Genomic DNA, 22,093 nt, shown 5'->3' on the forward strand with positions numbered 1-22,093 from the left:
CGCTTGCAGGATGTTATTGTCGACCATCTGTATCGACGCTACAACACGGACCAGATCTACACCTACATGGGTGACATCCTCGTTGCGGTTAACCCCTTCAAGACTTTAGACGTGTATGGAGAGAAGGTGAGTCTTGCTGTGCTTACTCGTATCGCTGCTCAGACTTTTCTTCAGCATCCAAGATGGTTGTATCTCTTGGAGAGCAAGATTATGAGGATAGAGGAAGCTGTAGAAAGCATTTTGGCCCATGTGAGGCAGCTGCTATTTATATCAACCCAAACTCATTCATATATATATATATATATATATATATATATATATATATATATATATATATATATATATATATATATATATATGTCGTACCTAGTAGCCAGAACGCACTTCTCGGCCTACTATGCAAGGCCCGATTTGCCTAATAAGCCAAGTTTTCCTGAAATAATATATTTTCTCTAATTTCTTTCTTATGAAATGATAAAGCTACCAATTTCATTATGTATGAGGTCATTTTTTTTTATTTAAGTTAAAATTAACGTGGATATATGACCGAACCTAACCAACCCTACCTAACCTAACCAAACCTATCTTTATAGGTTAGGTTAGGTTAGGTAGCCCAAAAGGTTAGGTTAGGTTAGGTTAGGTAGGTTAGGTCGTCGAAAAAACATTAATTCATGAAAACTTGGCTTATTAGGCAAATCGGGCCTTGCATAGTAGGCTGAGAAGTGCGTTCTGGCTACTAGGTACGACATATATATATATATATATATATATATATATATATATATATATATATATATATATATATATATATATATATATATATATATATATATATATATATATATATATATATATATTTAGTGTGCGCCATATAACTGGAACAACCCAGCTATTTCTCTTCTGTTACTTTAGTCACAAATTTGTTCCATAAACTACGGTTATAATGAACAAAATGTTAAATGTTAAGGAAGATAGCATCAGTTAGAGAGATAACCTATATTAACTCAAGAATACCAAAAAGAATGTGTTTACTAAATCAGGCCTAAGATTGCGTATGTTACATTTTAGGCCAAGAATTGATAATTTAGGCCTAGCACGGGTTCATGGATACTGTTCCACCCTTTTAGGCTTAGGATTTTTTGTTCTGAAGCAATATTTATGTAATTTGTATCTTCGTTATTATATTTGTGTTTATTATTGATAAACAATAATTAAGCACGCTTGTTACCGGTGCTTAACTACCTCCCCCCCCCCCTCACCCTCTCCTGCAGGAGGGATTCCTGCTACTACTAATCACCCAACCCGTCCTCCTAAGCTTTCCCAACGTCAAGAAACTGTCGTACTAAAGTCCCCCCCCCCCTTTATCCTAACCTCCCAGAGAACCCAAAACAGAAAACGGGACAGTGTGTCAATTCCGCGAGTCGCTGCCGTTTTCTAGTACAAATTTTTGGCTTTATGGTAAGAGTATACGTCCAAAATGCGACGTTGTATTAGGAGAACGGGTCGGACCACCTGCCTTAACCCCCACCTGCTGCGCTTCCTACAGGAGTCGCGTCTTCACCGAGGGATGGTGAAGAGTGAGAACCCGCCCCACATCTTCGCCATGGCTGACAATGCCTACCACAACATGCTCCACCAGAAGCAGCAGCAGTGTATCGTCATCTCTGGCGAGTCCGGCGCTGGCAAGACTGAGAGCGCTAACTTTCTCCTCAAGCAGCTCGTTACCCTGGGCAAGGTACGGGGGGGCATGAGCTACTAGCAGTGTACGGGGGGCCTAAGCTACTAGCAGTGTACGGGGGGCCAAGCTACTAGCAGTGTACGGGGGGCCCAAGCTACTAGCAGTGTACGGGGGGGCATGAGCTACTAGCAGTGTACGGGGGGCCCAAGCTACTAGCAGTGTACGGGGGGCCCAAGCTACTAGCAGTGTACGGGGGGGCCTAAGCTACTAGCAGTGTACGGGGGAGGAGAGAGAGCTAGTTATGTACGGGGGGCCCAAGCTACTAGCAGTGTACGGGGGGGCCTAAGCTACTAGCAGTGTACGGGGGGCCTAAGCTACTAGCAGTGTACGGGGGGCCTAAGCTACTAGCAGTGTACGGGGGGCCTAAGCTACTAGCAGTGTACGGGGGAGGAGAGAGAGCTAGTTATGTACGGGAGGGGTTCGGTGGCATGCAGGTTCAGCACACTAGAAAAGGAATAAGTCACATGGGAGGGGAAAGTGCGCCAAAACATTTGAATAGTTTTAAGAGAAAATCAAATCAGAATTTCTGTAGCCTGACCTACGTAATCAGATGTTGCTGGGCCTACCACAAGATGCCAGGCTTACCTAATCAGAATGTGTCTGTCTGTCTCTGTATCTACTTGAGGTTGGAAGCTTGAGGTTCTGGTTAGACTGTGATTGTATACGAGTGTCACCAGGGTGAGAGTCTGGTCAACCCCATGCCCGTACTTAAGTAGGAGTGGCTCCTATTGCGACAACCCACGACTCCTATGAAGTCTGACGAGTGTGAGTGTGTCCATGATGAGTTTACCATCAGATTTTTCGGCTAATATTGACGTAAATTTAACATCGATAATGTTGATTCAAAGTTATTTAAGCATGTTTTGTCCACTGAGAGAGAATAGGAGGTAGGGATAATTGGTAAAAGGACAATGGGACGGAAGGAAGGAGGGCTGGAGAGAGAGAGAGAGAGAGAGAGAGAGAGAGAGAGAGAGAGAGAGAGAGAGAGAGAGAGAGAGAGAGAGAGAGAGAGAGAGAGAGAGAGAGAGAGAAAAAAAGAGAGAGAAAGAGAGAGAGTGAGTGAGTTAGAATATTAGAATTCTCCTAAACACCTGTTTACACCAATTTCGGTGTCAAATCTGCGTCATATTACTCTGTCCTGTTCCCGTTTAACAGGCGCCCAACAGGAGCCTGGAGGACAAGATCCTGCAGGTGAACCCTATCATGGAGGCCTTCGGGAACGCCAAGACCGGCATCAACGATAACTCTTCGCGCTTTGGGAAGTACTTGGAGGTGACGTACACCAGGCTGGGCAAGGTGACGGGCGCCAAGATCTCCGTCTACCTCCTGGAGCAGTCCAGAGTCGTCCACCAGGCCGTGTGAGTGGGTCTTGTAGGGGGCTGTACTGGGTGGTTACCTTGAGGTTACCTTGAGGTGCTTCCGGGGCTTAGCGTCCCCGCGGCCCGGTCGTCGACCAGGCCTCCTGGTTGCCGGACTGATCAACCAGGCTGTTGGACGCGGCTGCTCGCAGCCTGACGTATGAGTCACAGCCTGGTTGAACAGGTATCCTTTTGAGGTTGCACTCTTGTCCTGTCCTATTTTGTTAGATTTTCTTCAATTTGTTCTCATTTATCTTCAATTTTCACTCTTACCCATTCTCCTCCTTCTCCTCCTCCTTTAGATCTCACCCAAGTAAATATACAAGGTATAATTAATGTAACACATCTACAAGGGCCGTGACGAGGATTCGAACCTGCGTCCGGGAGCATCCCAGACACTGCCTTAATCAACTGAGTGTCTGGGATGCTCCCGGACGCAGGTTCGAATCCTCGTCACGGCCCTTGTGGACTTGTTCATTTGATGCATCACATTAGTGTGATCCCTGTGTGTTATAATTAACGTATCAGTCAAATATTCTCAATTACTCTTTGCTATTTTATATATCGTGGTTCTGCTCCATCCACCAAGACATATATCAACGTATATCAACAATGTCTCCTTCTCCTCCTCCTTACACATCTCCTGACGGCGCAGAGGAGAGCAGAACTTCCACATCTTCTACTACCTTCACGACGGTCTGGAGGCCGAGGACAAGCTCCTCCAGTACTGCCTTGACAAGGGCCAGAGGGCCAAGCATCGCTACCTCAGCGGGGCCAACTGGAGCAAGAGCAGGAGTGAGGTAAGGGGGTTAGGGGAGGATTGGGGTGGGAAAGGGAAGTGGTGAGGGAAAGGGTAGAAAGGCTGGTGAAGGGGGTAGGGGTTAGAGGGCAAGTGAGGGGTAGACTGGGCATGGGTATGGGCAAGTATATCAAAGAGAATTCAAAATATTGACTTGAGAGGTAAGACACAGTTGGGTAATGTATGACAGGTTAACAAAAAGTATATTAAGCTAAAACCAATAAACGGAAGAGTAGATGCAGAAGAGCTAATAAAAAAGAGAGAGAAGAGATACACAAAAATAATTTAGGAAACAGAATAGGAAATAAGGCAAAGAAAGAAAGCACAATTTATTTTTTCTCTGTCAGAGAATATCAGCTGTTTATATATCTCCTTATATAGTAGTAGGTATCTATCAGTCTCAGGAGACTATGGAGTTGCACTCTGGTGTCGGCCTGGTCTGGAGTGGTCTCTCCAGGGCGCAAAGCTAGGGTAGGCTGATTCGGGGGAGAAGCTGTTACCCAAGCAGCAGGTCCCTTGTATACATATACACTTATCTACGTATCTACCTATTGATCAGTGCCCTTTAACTGTCCTCTCTCTCCCCGTGTCTCGTTCAGTCCAACGTTGTCCAGTTCAACAAGTGGTCGAAGGCTTCAAGTCTCTAGGCTTCAGGGACGACGAACTCGATTCTGTGTACAGGATCCTCGCTTCTATCATCAACCTGGGAGATGTTGACTTCTACCAGACCATTGACAAGGACAACATGGAACAGGCAGCTGTCAAGAACGTCGAGCAGATCAAGATTGGTGAGTGGGTGGGGGGGGGATTAGGGATTGGAAGGGGTCTAGGCTACCTGCGAGTTGAGGTATGCAAATCAAAAGCAAAAATTGGGGAAAATTCTGTATATTGGCCGACTTTCCCAATCATTCTGGAGGGATAGACTATCTTTGGCAGATCTTTCCTGTCATTTTGGAGGGATAGACTACCTTGAGCAGACCTTTCTTATCATCCTGGAAGGTTAGACAACCTCTGATATACCTCCCATATCATTCTGGAGGGTAGACAACATCTGATAGACCTCCCTTATCATTCTGAAGGGATAGACAACCTCTGATAAACCTCCCTTATCATTCTGGAGGGTTACTCATAACTACCTTACCACTCTTCTCATAATTACCTTCCCTCACATTTCTCCACAACATTACCCTCATGATTTACACTAATCATATACTCTTGTCCTGTGTGTGTGTGTGTGTGTGACAACAGTGTCGGAGTTGCTGGGGATCGAACCTGCGGACCTGACGGAGGCGCTGACGTCCAACAGCGTGGTGACGAAGGGGGAGATAATCACCAGGAACAACACGGTGGAGGAGGCGGTCAGCACGAGGGACGCCATGGCTAAGGCCATGTACGGCAGGCTGTTCGACTGGGTCGTTAACAACATCAATCGGCTTCTCTCCTTCTGCAGGATTGTTTAGTGAGTGTTGGCACTGCTCTTAGGGCTGTTTTTGTTATTTTTTTTAGGTTTTGCTGTATGATTTGTTTTTTTTTATTTTCTATGTGTGTGTGTGTCTGTTTGTTTTCGAGAGTTTATCTAGAGCTGTGTTTGTGTGTGTCTCTGTGTCTCTGTCTCTGTGTCTGTCTCTCTGTGTCTCTGTCTCTCTCTTTGTCTCTCTCTTTGTCTCTCTCTCTGTCTCTCTCTCTGTCTCTCTCTCTGTCTCTCTCTCTCTCTCTCTCTCTCTCTCTCTCTCTCTCTCTCTTTTATATTCACTCGGTCACATCATTATAAATCTATTAAAATCCTTCCCCCTTCTCCCTTTCTGTTCCAGCGGTGAGAATCTGGCAGTAGGTCTACTGGATATCTTTGGCTTCGAGAATTTCATGAAGAACTCCTTTGAGCAGCTGTGCATCAATATAGCCAATGAGCAGATCCAATACTTCTTTAATCAACACATATTTACGTGGGAACAGCAGGAATATATGGCCGAGGGTATTGAGGTAAGGTGTTTGCGTGTGTTTGCGTGCGTGTGTGCGTGTGTTTGTATCTTGACTGGCTGTGGTATAAACTTGTGTGTTTGTGTTTTTTGTGTGTGGTGTTGCTGTTTTTTTTAGTTTTTTTGGCTAGTGGTAAAGAAATGTTTCGTAATTTTATGAAGGACAGGTGAAGTAGGAATTGACAATCTTAATCTTACATGTTCTCATAATCTTTAAAATATTATATTTGTACTTGGCTTACGAAAAGTAAATCTTCAAATGTGTGGGAAAAGTGATAATTTTTCCAGGTGTGAACTGGAAAGCTGGAACCTGGAAGTTATTATGGATCTGTTTAGCTAACTCTAATTAGCTCTAGCTAATTAGTTCCAGCAGACACCTGAAAGGAGTTAGAATGAATGACAGGTGTTAATGGTTGTTGATAAAGGAGAAGGTGGTTGAAAATGAATGGAATTTAACTATTTACCTGTGGATTATTTATTTATATATAATGTCTATATTAGATATTTCGACATAAAATGTTAGTGCTTAATAATTTATATATTTTTATTTGTCCCTGTTCAACAAAATCTAACCATCTCAGGGGTTTTCTAAATTTATATAACAAAAACAATATATCTTCTCAAATCTTCGAATATCTCAATACTTTACCCAGATCCGGAAAACAAACACACACCTGCCTCACACATCTGCCTCTCACACCTGCCTCACACATCTGCCTCACACACCTGCCTCACACATCTGCCTCACACACCTGCCTAGATTGCCCCCTGCCTCTTCCCCCCCCCATCCCTCATGCCTATGTTCCCCTACACCTTTTCTCTCTCACTCTCCACAGGTGGACATCGTAGAGTTTGCTGACAATCGCCCCGTCTTGGACATGTTTCTGGCTAAGCCAATGGGTCTTTTGGCCTTGCTGGACGAGGAGAGCCGCTTCCCCAATGCCAGTGACCAGTCCCTCGTAGGTAAGGTCCCTCCTGAAGGTGCCATAATCATGGGTGCCAGGTAGGATACAGGTTAGGAATGAGAGGAGGTAAGGTAGTTATGAGGCGAAACTTCCTATATGAGCATATAACACTTGGAAGGGATATGAGGATACAGTGCGGGATCAGTTCCACCATTTCATCTCTGTTCTCACAGAAAAGCTCCACCGAAACAAAGTTTCACACACTCCTCTATCTCCACCCTCACAGAAAAGTTCCATAACAACATTAAGTCTCATCACTACATCAAGCCCAAGGCCCAAGGACTAGAGTTCACCATCCGCCACTTCGCCGGGAAAGTCGAGTACGACACCCATCAGTTCCTCGAGAAGAACAAGAACTTCCTGCCCACCGAAGTCATCCAGATTTTGAGACAGAGCTCCCACGATATCATCAGGTGAGTGAGGGAGGGAGGGAGGGCGAGTGAGGGAGGGAGGATGAATTCACGTGGAGGAATTAAAAAGGTTAAATACACAGAGATGAATGCAGGTGGATGAGTGCACGTAGATGAATACAAGAGTATTCGTTTTCTTGTATTCATACAGGTTGATGAATGCAAGTGACTGAATGCAAAAGAATGTCTGCTGTTGTTTAAAACAATGTACAAAATCACGTGTACACCAATATACACCTTAGCCAGACATTTCATACACTGGACACCCCCCCCCCCCCACACCCCCTACAGGTAGCACACAAACCAACTAATCCTCCGAGAAGGGAAGTACACAGAGATGAAATGATGAAAGTACACAATATTCCCTATTGCACCATCCCCAAAAAGTTTATTTTCTGCAACTGAAGTTGTAAATAACATACCAGAACACAATTAACAACACCATTCCCCGTGAACACCATTAACACCATTCCTTTCCCTTTCCATGGCCGCCTTCAGGTTCCTGTTCCAGTGCCCCCTGACGAAGACAGGGAACCTGTACTACGCTACGCCTCGAAGCTCTCCCAGAGGTACGCTCTCGAAGCAGGGCAGATCTCACGCAGGCAGTACTAATGTAAGTACTGCGGGTCACGTCTTATACAGGTAGCACCTCTGCCTCACTGCTGTAGAACAGGGTTACAGTGAGGCTGGTTACAGTGAGGCTCTGTAACCAGCCTCACTGATACACGTCGCTAACTGTAGACTCACTCCCTCCTCTCTCTCTCCAGAACCAATACGACAGCCGTGGGCTGGCCTCTCAGACGAAGGCGCAGCAGACGGTAGCCACCTACTTCAGGTACTCACTCATGGACCTCCTGCAGAAGATGGTGAACGGAACGCCTCACTTCGTCAGGTGCATAAAGCCCAATGACGCCAAGGAGGCCAGCCACTTTGATAAGACGAAGGTAAGAGGACGGTTTTATCTTGGGGTAAATGTTTGTGATTCTGTTTCGTCAGCTGTGTGTGTTTGGTGAGGTGTTTGGAAAAAAATACCTGCGTTCGGACGTTATATAAACACACATGTGGGGCCGTATATAAACGTGGGGCCGGTGGCTGAGCGGACAGCACGCTGGACGCGTGATCCTTTTGGTCCTGGGGTCGATCCCGGGCGTTGGCGAGAAACAAATGGGAAATCTCTTCTTGCTGGTCGGCGTTCGATCCCCGGTGTTTCAAGTGGTTGATGGGCACCGTTCCTTCACTCTGTCTACTTTTCGGCTTTCTTCCCAGCGCTATAAAGTAGTTCTGATTTTCTTTTGCTTTCTCCTCACAACTCTCCTTATTTTCCTTATTTTCCTTATTTTCCTATCCTCAGCCTTGAGTAAACAAAGACCCATATTTGATAACACAGAGAAGCGAATGTATTTGTCAGCAGTTAGGCCTTCAACTGATCACCTGTTTTTCCTCTTCGACAGGTGCGACAGCAGCTGAATTATGCAGGTGTGATGGAGACGGTTCGCATCAGACAACATGGCTTCCCACACAGGATCCAATTCCCAGAGTTCCTCCGAAGGTGGAGTGGTTTTTAAACTGTTTTGTGGAAATAAATCTAAATAAAGCTCTAAATAAACCTGCCAATAAAATTGATCTTTATCATATAATTTCTAGTGTTTATTTTTTTTCGTGTTACAGCTCATTGTTTTTATTATGGAAGATTAAGATAATTTTTCTATTATGTTTTCGTTGGGAAAATTATTTATGCTTCAAAATTGTAACATTTAAGGTCACTAAGATTCGTCATGATCATCTTATCTACCCCACACACATACATCTTCCCCTCAACCCCTTAACTTGTCTCGGAGGGGCTCCAGGTCCGACCTTTAACCTCCAAGATATAACCTTTCCAGATTCTCTTTACAGTAATCTCTCTCTGCTTTACCCTTTGGTTTCACAAACCTCTTTTTTCAACACCTCTTTCACCATTGAGATCAGTGATTTTAATCTCTCTCAAAAGTGAGATCAGGGATCTTCCTCACTATCATCAGTGAGATAAGTGAGCTTACTCTCTCTCACTACCAAGATCAGTGATCTTCCTCTCTCTCTCACCATCAATTTCAGTGATCTTCCTCTCTCTCTCACCACCAAGATCAGTGATCTTCCTCTCTCTCTCTCACTACCGAGATCTTCCCCCCAGTGACACACATGAGGTCATGACGTGTTCAATACCTGTCCTCCCAAAATTATTTCACCTGCTCCTGCATGACATTCCTTTTTGGAAATCTAACCTCCATGACCTGCCACTCCAAGCTCTGACCTCCAGACCTTTACCTTCTGCTGGGGCTCCTCCATCAGATACTGTTTCTTGGCCTTCAATTTCGACGAGCGAGTGACTGCTTCGAGGGAGAACTGTCGTCTTTTGTTGCTACGACTCAAGATGGATGGATGGGCGCTTGGCAAGACGAAGGTGTTCCTCAAGTATTACCATGTAGAATTTCTTACTAAGATGTACGAGAAGCAGGTAAGGTCAAGGGTCAGGTTAATGATGCATGAGGTTATATAGTGGCACGTTCACTTGGTGAATAAGAGGTTGGTTAGGTCAAAGGTCACCATAGTGATTAAAGGGTTAGTAAGGTCTAGGGGTTAAGTTAATAAACAAGGTGGTGGTGTTAAGTGTCAAAAAACGTCTGTGAAGGAAATATATGAAAACCTCCATGAAATCACATATAAACATGAGATCATATATGTATTCCATGATATATATACGCTCGATGAGATCACATATACACCTCTCAGAGGTGACACATACGTACCCCCATGCGATCATATATACACACTCCATTGATCACATATATATACCGAAGAGATTGATCCTTTTTGGGATAAATCTCTCACAGATAGACGTATTCTCCCACAGATACGTCGGATAATCCAGGTGCAAGCGTGCGTCCGGCGATGGTTGGCCAGGGTTCGATACCAGAAGCAGAAGTGGGAGATGGCTCGCTCCGTCCTCACTCTCCAGAGGTACGTGGCACTCTCCAGAGGTACGTGGCACTCTCCAGAGGTACGTGGCACTCTCCAGAGGTACGTGGCACTCTCCAGAGGTACGTGACACTCTCCAGAGGTACGTGGCACTCTCCAGAGGTACGTGGCACTCTCCAGAGGTACGTGACACTCTCCAGAGGTGCGTGACACTCTCCAGAGGTACGTGACACTCTCCAGAGGTACGTGACACTCTCCAGAGGTACGTGACACTCTCCAGAGGTGCTTGGCACTCTCCAGAGGTACGTGACACTCTCCAGAGGTGCTTGGCACTCTCCAGAGGTACGTGACACTCTCCAGAGGTACGTGACACTCTCCAGAGGTGCGTGACACTCTCCAGAGGTGCGTGGCACTCTCCAGAGGTGCTTGGCACTCTCCACAGAAATGCAAATTTTTTACCCCTGGAAATCACCTTTTCTTTAAGAAACGTTTTCTTCTTTCCGTGTAAATGCTTGTTCTACACATGTCCTTCTTCCTCTGAAACGCTTGTTCGTACCAAGTAATTGTGTGGTTTGTCTTGAAAACAGCTGTTCTTCCAGTACAGATGCCTGTTCTTGTCTTGAAAACGGCTGCTCTTGGCTTGAAAACGCCTGTTCTTCCAGTACAACTGCCTGTTCCTGCCTTGCAAACAGCTTGTGTTCTCCCAACAGGTACACTCGCGGCTGGATCACCCGAAAGCGGTACGAAGCGGAGATGTCGAAGCGAGTGGTCGAGGACGAGAGGCCTCCTCCTCCGAAGGGCCCCGCTCCTCCGCCGCCAGACCAGAGGAAGCTCGTTCACACAGATTCACGTAAGCTTGCAAACGTCTGGGTTTACAGTCGACGCTAAAGCTGGATATGTATACCTCAGGTGGAGTGGAGGTCGTCAGGCAGGTGGACCGGCTTCGGTTGTGGGGTATGCGTACCCCTAGGGGGGGTATGTGTACCTCTAAGAGGGGTACGTGTGTGCCCAACTGTGGCCTCCAGGGGTACGAGTACTCCGAGAAACCTCTGTTAGAAGTTTCTCAACTTAAAATAGTTTGGTTGAGTCCTACCTTATGGAATGGTTTACAGGACCATTTTCTATCATCAAAATCTTTTATAATTTAAATAATTTGAAAATAAATGGAAAAAAATACACGAAAACATCACTATCAACCAGGCCAAGATACTCACAATCATTCCCGATGATTCAGTTATCAACACCCACCATGTTGCTCTCTCTCTCCCCTTACCTTTATGTACCTTTTAGGCATTTACTAATGCACATATGGGCTTTAAACTAACATAATTCTCTGCACCTGCTGTTCAACTCTCTCAGGTGACTTTTAAGACAGTTTTAGAACGCTGGTTTACGGATGTAACTTTACCTTAAGCGGTAAGTTGGTGTTTTTAGGTCAGTGGATGAAAGTCAAGATGATGGGAGCCCTCGGAGCGCAGTCATCGCTGGATCAAGAAGATAAAAAGAAATCTCCGGAGGAAGAGGCAGCATCTCCGGACAAGGATGCTGCTACTGATGCTGAGGGCCGGATACAGGAGGATCGGGACTCTAAGAACACCGTAACGACCTTCGGAGAGGCCTTGAAGGATGGGACTCTGACGGAGGAGGAGGCCGCTTGTGTTATACAAGCTTGTAAGAGCAGCTTGTCTTAAGGAACTCTTGCAGTAACGATGCTTATAGTGAATGGCATACCTCGTAAACACCTTGATCCATTCTTTCCTCGACGTAGCGTTTGCGAGATCGACGTAGCGTTTGTGAGATCGACGTAGCACTTGTGAAATCGACGTAGCACTTGTGAAATTGACGTAGCACTTGTGAAATCGACATAACGTTTGTGAGATCGACGTAGCGTTTGTGATATCGACGTGTAGCACTTGTGAGATCGACGTAGGATTTGTGAAATCGACGTAGCACTTGTGAGATCGACGTAGCACTTGTGAGATCGACGTAGCACTTGTGAGATCGACGTAGCACTTGTGAGATCGACGTAGCACCTAGTATAACATTCCTACGTTTTAACACTGATCTCCAATATTTTATCTGTGTTGTCCAATACTTGGTGCCGTAATTCCTATTTGTTTAGAGGTGCTACAAAATAGGAGATAGTTCTCCTATTTGTAATAGTTCTAACATTCCTAGTCTGCATTTGCCTAGACATCTTCCCCTAGTAGCCATAGACTCCTGCTGTATAGTTTCTAAGAGGGTCGTTATTGACCTCCTTCAGTGTGTTAGATTACTTGTTCCAATTTCTCGTTTAATTCAGTCTTCTAATCATTTTAATACTCGACTTTCCTCTTAACCGGTTGCCACTGATCCCTTCAATCATACCTCATTGTTTCCATTATTTCTCACCCCTGTTAATCATCCCTCACCCATTACCCATCCACTCACCCATTTAATCATCCACTGAGCCGGGTTTTCTTCCGCCTGTTGCAGACTTCAGGGGGTACCGGGTGCGCCAGGAGTGGGGACCCATCTTGGAGGAGAGACTTAGCAAATTGGTAGCCAAACACCTGGACAACCCTGAAGAAGCGTCGAAGGCCCTGCAGGTAATGTTGTTGTTGGTGTATGTGTGTGTGTGTGTGTGTGTGTGTGTGTGTGTGTGTGTGTGTGTGTGTGTGTGTGTGTGTGTGTGTGTGTGTAAATAAGCCACACACCTACGCTTTCATTCAAACACTTACTCATATATCCAAGACCCAATCACCCATCCACCTACACACACACCTGTAGCTTTATCCACCGACCCTCTGCTCACTCAACCATCAACTAACTCACCCACCCATATAATTTACAACGAAATCACCAAAACACACATATACACACACACACATATTCATACTCACTCACTTACCCACCGACTATCTCAACCACTCAGCCATTCACCCACCGACTATCTCAACCACTCAGCCATTCACCCACCGACTATCTCAACCACTCAGCCATTCACCCACAGGCAGAGGGACTGTCCGCCGAAGATGCTGCGTTGGTTATTCAGAAATTCTGGGGCAAGCATAAGCAGAGAAAGGAGAGGAGAGAAGCAGCCAAGGAATCTGCCAAGGAACCGAGCAAGGAATCGAGCCAGGAACCGACTAAGGAACACTCCCAAGAACCGGCCAAGGAGTCGAACAAGGAACTGGAACTTGGTCGGTATACAAACAGCAAGAAAATGACGAGCCTCATCATGTTTGCAGAGAGTGTAAGTTAACATCTTTTGTTCTCTCTCAAAGCGTGAAGAACAGTTCATTTGTTCTTTCAAAATTTAGGGAACAGCATTTTTTTGGGTCGTTGCCCAAGGAGCCATATGTTTGGTTATGCAGCTTATAAGGAAGAACATCTTTTATCTCTCAGAACATAATGAACAGGTTACACATTCTTCCATAGGATAAGGAATATCATGTTATGCGCCAAGGTAGAACATGTTGTTCTTTGAGAAGAACACAGGTGTTCTTATAGGTTGTACCTAGTATGGGACATTCTTGGAATAGTCTGTTTTCTTCTTGGTTGTTCTTAAAGAGGTTTACTCTACTCAAGAGTTCTACGTGCGGCCTGTTATCTTGAAGATTGTTCTATCTTGGGAGTTCTTGGAAAGTTTTTTCCTTAATCTGTGTATTTTGGGCATTTCTGGGCATTTCTGCGTAAGCTTCAGCATCTGGGAATTTCTGACTCGTCTTTTGGTGACTGGAAGACATTTTAAGGATTTGAAATTATCTTTCTCGGGGTTTTTTCCTTGAACGGGTTTCTTCCTTAAGACGTTGAAAAGTTTTCTACCTTAGGTTGCTCTTAACTAAAAGTTTTCTGCCTTTGGGTGTTCTTAACTGAAAGTTTTCTAGCCTTGGATGTTCTTGATTGAACGTTTTCTAGCTTTTTCTGTTCTGGATTTCTTAAATATTTTAAATTGTCTTTGATTTTCTTGGCTTTTAATTTAATTGATCATCTTGGAGGAGATTGTTATTACCTAAATCATGTTTTTAATTATCTTATCTGCTGCTGATTTTCCGCATGCCTTGAACAAAATTATTCTCGGAACAGTAAATTCTACACTAGAGTTTTTAGCAATGAGAGATCTGTTTTCTAGCAAATGTTTACATATTTTTTTCCATGTTCTAGTGTTCTTCAATGCAGGCTTCTTGAAGCCTTCATTGAAGATTAACAGAAGATCAATGAAGAGTTCTTGAAGTTCTGAAGAGTTCTTGGAGTAGTTTGTTCATACTGAAGGCTTTCTTGGAGTAGTTTGTTCATACTGAAGGCTTTCTTGGAGTAGTTTGTTCATACTGAAGGCTTTCTTGGAGTAGTTTGTTCATACTGAAGGCTTTCTTGGAGTAGTTTGTTCATACTGAAGGCTTTCTTGGAGTAGTTTGTTCATACTGAAGGCTTTCTTGGAGTAGTTTGTTCATACTGAAGGCTTTCTTGGAGTAGTTTGTTCATACTGAAGGCTTTCTTGGAGTAGTTTGTTCATACTGAAGGCTTTCTTGGAGTAGTTTGTTCATACTGAAGGCTTTCTTGGAGTAGTTTGTTCATACTGAAGGCTTTCTTGGAGTAGTTTGTTCATACTGAAGGCTTTCTTGGAGTAGTTTGTTCATACTGAAGGCTTTCTTGGAGTAGTTCTTTCTTCACTCAAGTGTTTTGGATAAATATATTCTCCTGAGGTATTCCTGCATCGTGTTCTCTCTTCTTGACTTTTTTTTAGCACACTTTTGTCACTTTTTAATCTCCCACTCCGCTCTCTCTCTCTCTCTCTCTCTCTCTCTCTCTCTCTCTCTCTCTCTCTCTCTCTCTCTCTCTCTCTCTCTCTCTCTCTCTCTCTCTCTCTCTCTCTCTCTCTCTCTCTCTCTCTCTCACGTACTTCCTCCATCTTCCCCTCAGGTACACATGTCCAACCAAGAAGCTCACAAACTCCTGAGGAAACACAAGCCAGGGGTCCGGATGGAGGAGATTCAAGAGGCGCCTAAAGATTACAAGAGGCCCAGAGGCTTCGACGAGGTCCCTCAGGTGATTCACGAACACCGTAAGAGAGCAGCTCCCCAACCGGTAAGTGAGGGGGGGGGGGAGACACACGCACGCACACGCACTCACGCACACATGCATACATATACACGACGACACCAGCTGGATAAGTTATCTCCACTTCACCTTGAAATTGAATAAATAAACAATCACAAAATGTATTTATCTTGTATCGTCTCAAATGCGACCAAAATCATGATTTTTTGACTGTCTTGGAATCTTGATATCTTCTCCTTTTAAGTATACTTGCGTTATCGTTTCCCGTCGCTCAATATACGAATGTTATCTTCTCCCATTAGCCCGGTAATGGCCACCCGCGTCCACTCATCAAGATAACCTCCATCGATAACAATGTCTCGGAGTACTACGATTTTCTCCAGGAGGAGATGAATAGGTGAGTGTCGATGGTGGTGAAGATGGTAGCTCTTGTGAAGATGGTGGTAGTAATGGTAGTGGTGGTGGTGTTTGGAATGAATAGTGGTGATGGTGGAGCTTGTTATGATAGTGTGTGTGTGTGTGTGTGTAGACTTTGGTGGATGATTGTGGTTGTAGTGGTGATGTTAGTGATGTGATTACTATATATATTTAATGTGGTATATTGGCTCACTGGTAGATATCTCATGATGTTGAAATTTATTTTATAAAAGCCGATTTTGAAATCTATTTTGTTAAGCATGTATTAACCTTTTTTGAAATACTTTTTTTCTTTGCCTGCCACTAACACCTTTGCCTGCAACACAGTACCATGCCGGAATACAGTCCTGACACACCCTGGGACGCTCCTTTGGCCTCCAAAGTACACCGTCACAGTACGCGCCAGAGGTTAGCTTATCTCACAGTATTAGGGGGTACTTGACACTTGCTGTATGGTGGGTTAGTTTACTTCACAGTATTAAAGGGTACTTGACACTTCCTGTATGGTGGGGTTAGTTTACCTCACAGTATTAAGGTCTGCTTGACACTTCCTGTATGGTGGGTTAGTTTACTTCACAGTATTAAAGGGTACTTGACACTTCCTGTATGGTGGGGTTAGTTTACCTCACAGTATTAAGGTCTGCTTGACACTTCCTGTATGGTGGGTTAGTTTACCTCACAGTATTAAGGGGTACTTGACACTTGCTGTATGGTGGGGTTAGTTTACCTCACAGTATTAAGGTCTGCTTGACACTTCCTGTATGGTGGGGTTAGTTTACCTCACAGTATTAAGGTCTGCTTGACACTTGCTGTATGGTGGGTTAGTTTACTTCACAGTATGATGAGTAACTAGTTTTCTGCTATATGGTAGAGTAGTTCAGCTCACAGTATTATGAGTAACTGGGATTCCTTTAGAGCAGGTTAACTCATCTCACATGAGTAAGGGGGGTAGTTGGCGCTACTCATTGACGAGTTAGTTAAAGTGTTGAGTAACCGAGCATATTTCTTCATGCTTGAAAGTATCTAAATTGCTGAAAAAGTAAATAAAATAAGTAAGATTCCGTTCCCAAAACAATAGACTGTTACATTGGTCTTTATTGAGCTTGCATGCATGTCGTTTTAGTTATAGGCAATTAGATACACGATTATCTTAGTATAATTATTAACTACATATATTAATGTTTAATAATCTGCTAAATTACCTTAATACCTGTACAAGTACGACTGGACGATCCAGTCATTTTGATATGGCTATTGGCACCGTGTCAAGCACTAAGGGGACACATAGTGGTGTGTGTCAAGTACTTAGGACACATAGTGGTGTGTGTCAAGTACTTAGGACACATAGTGGTGTGTGTCAAGTACTTAGGACACATACTGGTGTGTGTCAAGTACTTAGGACACATAGTGGTGTGTGTCAAGTACTTAGGACACATACTGCCATGTCTCAAGTAGTCAGGAAACAAGCACCACAGCCTCGCAAGGTAAAGGTGAATGGAAGGAATTATCAAGGAAAAGCGCCAAGCTATTACGACTATATAGCACTGGGAAGGGGTCAGGATAAGGACCTGGGATGGGACGGAGGGGAAGGAATGGTGCCCCAACCACTTGGACGGTCGGGGATTGAACGCCGATCTGCATGAAGCGAGACCGTCGCTCTACCGTCCAGCCCAAGTGGTTGTAGGTAAAGGTGAGTTACCAAGGCTCGTACACTTCTAGATCGGGAAAACCACTGCTAATTAGACGTTTCTGGTGTGTAGTAACAACCAACGCTTCTTTTTTGACGGTGGGGGGGGGGGGGGAGCCCCTGTCTCTCTCTCTCTCTCTCAGGTATGGTTATCTTGAGGTTATCTTGAGATGATTTCAGGGCTTTTTAGTGTCCCCGCGGCCCGGTCCTCGACCAGGCCTCCACCCCCAGGAAGCAGCCCGTGACAGCTGACTAACACCCACGTACCTATTTTACTGCTAGGTAACAGGGGCATAGGGTGAAAGCAACTCTGCCCATTGTTTCTCGCCGGCGCCTGGGATCGAACCCAGGACCACAGGATCACAAGTCCCGCGTGCTGTCCACTCGGCCGACCGGCTCCCTAAGTAAGGTATCTTACCTTTCTCTCTCAGTTGTTGTTGTTGTTTTAGATTTAACTCTTCAGAACGAAGTGTCCATGTAGCACGGGCTATGGTGAGCCCGTAATTTCTCTCAGGTAAGGCCATCTTGATATAGCACTACCTAGCGCTTGCTAGGAAGTGAGGACAAGGAGCTGGGGATATGAAGACAAGGAGCTGGGATAAAAAAAGACTGTGTAAATAAATGGAGCCTGACCACGTGGGCTATTGGGGGATTGAACTCGTCCCCTGCAGGAAATTAGATCTAACTAACCAACCAACCAATCCAAGATTATTAATCATATGCTGCTACTTGTTATCAAACTGATTAAATGAATACAAGTGCAAAAAATGCTTATTTTATGTCAATAAATACAATTCGAGAATTATTAAGATAATTAATCTCCCAAGGGAGATAATATGATGCTCAAGTTTGGGGCTTCCTTTGATTCAGGGCTTCGGGTGCCGACGGGGCCAAGGTCAACCTCCAACAGGAGAAGATACAGAAGGTGAAGGAGGGACTCAAGACTCAGAACATGGAGAACGAGGACGCCTCTGACAGGAAGCTGAGGCAGCTTCAGGGAGCTGTGATGGTTAGCGCAGGAGTGGGTCAGTCTGACGGAAGGTTAGTGTATGTACACGTGTACACACACACACACACACACACACACACACACACACACACACACACACACACACACACACACACACACACACACACACACACACACACACACCACACACACACACACGCACACACACACACACACACACACATACACACACACACACACATACACACACACACACACACACACACACACACACACATACACACACACACACATACACACACACACTCACACACACGCACACACGCACACACACACACACACACACACACACACACACACACACACACACACACACACACACACACACACACACACACACACACACACACACACACACACGCACACACGCACACACACACACACACACGCACACACACACACACACACACACACACACACACACACACACACACACACACACACACACGCACACACGCACACACACACACACACACACACACACACACACACACACACACACACACACGTCAATGGATTCTGTACGCAATAACAGAGAACATTTATCAGTGGTACACATAAAGCACTACATTATGCGTTATATATGAGAATATATACCTTAATATACAGACTATGTATATGTATGTAGATGTATATAGTGGTCGTGCTAACTACTACCTTCTCCTCCTCCTCCTGTCTCGCCCTCTCACAGAGAACTTCTCAGCCCCACCACCAACATGAGAGCGGCCTCAGACCTCCGCCAGATGCTCCGGTCCAATGCTCCTCCCTCGAAGAGACACGCTCCACCTGCTCCTTCAAACAGCCCAAATAACCCAGCAAAGGTGGTCGAGGTTCCTCCCCCACAGACCAGCGACGAGCCAGACGACAGCGGACCTTACAACTTCAGACAGTTCTTGCGCAAGACGACCTACGCTCCCACCGACACCATTAGAAAGAGGCAGCTGAAGAGGGATGGCTTCAATGGCTGCGACGTTAATAATGGCTACAAGATGTAAACACAGCCACGTGCGATTTTCATCAATGAGGATCGTATAGATGTAAGCGCGTGTAATGTCCGTTTTCTCAATGAATGCGAGATGTAAACACACAGGTATCATCTGCTTTTAAAGTACAAAATGTAAATAAAGTTCCCATTCATTCTTTCTCACGGGGATTTAAAGGATTGTGAGAATATTTTTCGCGGCTGAAGGTATGACAAATATTTGATACAGGTCATTCTTTCTAGTGATCTTTTCACCTAGCGTTTGCTAATCTTCTAAGACCTTCAACATGATGGGTTGCGTCATGGCAGTTAGTTGACTCGACAAATCCTTCAGTCAACACAAGTCTCTCAAACGTTTCTCAAATCACAGAAAATTAATTCGCTTCAGAATGAATGGTCACTAAAGTCAAGGGTAGTTTGCTGGCTAAATGGTTTGGTGACTTCTAACATAGCCTTTACGGTTTGGTGCCCTTTTTTTTTTTTTTTTTTTTTTTTTTTTTTGATAATTACTTACTTACTTGGTACCTTCTTTTGATAATTACTTACTTACTTAGTACTTTCTTTTGATAATTACTTACTTACTTAGTACCTTCTTTTGATAATTACTTACTTACTTAGTACCCTCTTTTGATAATTACTTACTTACTTAGTACCCTCTTTTGATAATTACTTACTTAGTACCTTTTTTGTGATAATTACTTACTTTCCGGCTAAATATCATTCTTTTTTTTCATTACAGGGCTTCAGAAACCACAGTGTGAGCTATTGTTGGTACTTTCTTGAAGTATGGAGCGTCGACTGGTTCTTACGACAAGAAACAAAAGCATGAGACTTTGTTTTCAGTGAAATTCACATCTGTGATCACTGTGACTAATGTACACGGGGGTAAGATCTTTCTAAATACTTACCAGCACGTAAATATTGTAAGTATTTAGGTAAGTATACCTAAATACTTACTTTCCCATTCAAGAAGACATTTAAGAGTAAGTCACGAAGGTGATCTAGCATCTTTAATCACCACTGTAAGACACTGCATTGGTGTTATTGAAGGTTATATATGAAAATATATATATATTAATCAGACGTTTGAAAACCAATAACGAAGTAGTGCTGAATTAGACTAGATTTATATTTGAGAAAGCACATAAGAAATGATTGTTAAATTAAAGTATCTTGATATACCATAGAATCTGTGATTTACTTCCATGAACTACTTTAAAGTGGTGTATATTAATGGCCACACAGCAAGGGCGTAGTGAGTGTACGAGTTTATTAAGACTCGAGCATTAGCTTATAGATGAAGCTAGCAGCTAACGATATATTATATATATATATATATATATATATATATATATATATATATATATATATATATATATATATATATATATATATATAATTTATATTTATGTACAGTATATATATACATATTTCCCATTTTTCTTTTGCTATGCTAGTCATAATAGCTCTGGCTATGAGCATTGTCGTGTCGTATAGGAATATATTTCGCCTTTTGTCTCTCCCTACATTTCAATAGTTATTTAGTAGTTGTATTATTCAGCTGTATTTTTATTAGTTGGAAGAGTGACTCAACACTGCTTCGCGTCACCACTACACTGACTCTTAACTTATTCCTCTTTGTTATTAAATAGCAAGATTATTATTGTTCAAACATAAGTCTCTTAAACCCACGAATGTTTACCCGACAATATATTCATTATTCCTTAAATAATGAATGGAATATATTTTATTTGAAAACTTTATTTCAATTTCCTTTGCGCCTGGGTGTTACAGGAAGTAATGTCTCCCCTATATTACCTTGCAGGGCGTGTAAATATTTCCTCATAATGAGGATAGATATTCCCCTGTTAAGAAGCTAAATATTCCTTCTTAATGACAGTATACTACAAGTTTGTTATAAACAAGTGTTTGGTCTCCTGCAAGAGTCTGGTATACTGTAAGGTTTGATATACTACAAGAGTTTGGTATACTGCAAGGTTTGATATACTACAAGAGTTTGGTATACTACAAGTATCCAGTAAAGATGATACACAAAAATCAGTGAAATGTTACTTTTATTAATCCTAATATTCACAGCTCACAAGTTAATGATCCATGCATGAATTCGCACCATCTTGAAATTTGTGACTGATTTGAAAGCATATTACTGTTGCAACAATAGTCTAATTGTGAATTGGCACGTGACCATTTGTCCTAAACAGAGAATATTCTCAAGTTATAACTGGTTTGTATTATAAATCGATAGTTTAAAATAAAACAAATATGGTAAACTCATTTTCTTTGATACGCACACAACTCTCTTTAATGTGAAATTCAAGAGGACATTCAAATAGTTTTGAATTAATTTTTACATATCTGAGAATAATAAATTATTTTAACCTAAACCTGATCCTAAACCAAATTCTAAACCTAACCCTAAACCTAATTCTAAACCTAACCCTAAACCTAATTCTAAACCTCAGGAGACAGCGCTGAGAAAGGACGATTGAGGAGTGTTTAGAGAGAACACGAGAACAAGCAATTGCGATATCGTAAAGGAGATGGAATATGAGGACAAGGAGCTGGTACACGAGAACGGAGTGAAGAAATGGTGCTCAACCACTTGAATCATTACAGATCGAACATCGACCTTTCAAGAGGCAAGGCCATCGCTTTACCAACCAGTCCAAGAGGATGGGGAAAACACCTGGTAATCACAGAAAAATCCTATTTGCT

General features: G+C 43.5%; 1 protein-coding gene across 1 annotated transcript in view; it reads left to right on the forward strand.

Moving 5' to 3' along the window:
* Positions 1–21,424, forward strand: part of LOC123757513 (myosin-IIIb) — a 64,452-nt gene extending 43,028 nt beyond the window's left edge. Inside the window, exons 10-34 of the mRNA XM_069327091.1 lie at positions 10–126; positions 1,547–1,735; positions 2,894–3,096; positions 3,752–3,891; positions 4,107–4,127; positions 4,510–4,683; positions 5,144–5,354; positions 5,707–5,875; positions 6,708–6,834; positions 7,063–7,249; positions 7,745–7,859; positions 8,014–8,190; positions 8,698–8,795; positions 9,575–9,740; positions 10,137–10,243; positions 10,912–11,051; positions 11,636–11,872; positions 12,677–12,789; positions 13,194–13,436; positions 15,104–15,268; positions 15,544–15,638; positions 15,986–16,066; positions 18,216–18,386; positions 19,067–19,412; positions 20,097–21,424. Coding sequence (XP_069183192.1) covers positions 10–126; positions 1,547–1,735; positions 2,894–3,096; positions 3,752–3,891; positions 4,107–4,127; positions 4,510–4,683; positions 5,144–5,354; positions 5,707–5,875; positions 6,708–6,834; positions 7,063–7,249; positions 7,745–7,859; positions 8,014–8,190; positions 8,698–8,795; positions 9,575–9,740; positions 10,137–10,243; positions 10,912–11,051; positions 11,636–11,872; positions 12,677–12,789; positions 13,194–13,436; positions 15,104–15,268; positions 15,544–15,638; positions 15,986–16,066; positions 18,216–18,386; positions 19,067–19,370 — 3,750 coding nt within the window. The 3' untranslated portion in view covers positions 19,371–19,412; positions 20,097–21,424. The remainder of the gene's footprint in view (positions 1–9; positions 127–1,546; positions 1,736–2,893; positions 3,097–3,751; positions 3,892–4,106; positions 4,128–4,509; positions 4,684–5,143; positions 5,355–5,706; positions 5,876–6,707; positions 6,835–7,062; positions 7,250–7,744; positions 7,860–8,013; positions 8,191–8,697; positions 8,796–9,574; positions 9,741–10,136; positions 10,244–10,911; positions 11,052–11,635; positions 11,873–12,676; positions 12,790–13,193; positions 13,437–15,103; positions 15,269–15,543; positions 15,639–15,985; positions 16,067–18,215; positions 18,387–19,066; positions 19,413–20,096) is intronic.
* Positions 21,425–22,093: the final 669 nt, after the last annotated feature.

Source organism: Procambarus clarkii, chromosome 19, assembly GCF_040958095.1.
Source record: "Procambarus clarkii isolate CNS0578487 chromosome 19, FALCON_Pclarkii_2.0, whole genome shotgun sequence".
Classification (NCBI taxonomy): domain Eukaryota; kingdom Metazoa; phylum Arthropoda; class Malacostraca; order Decapoda; family Cambaridae; genus Procambarus; species Procambarus clarkii.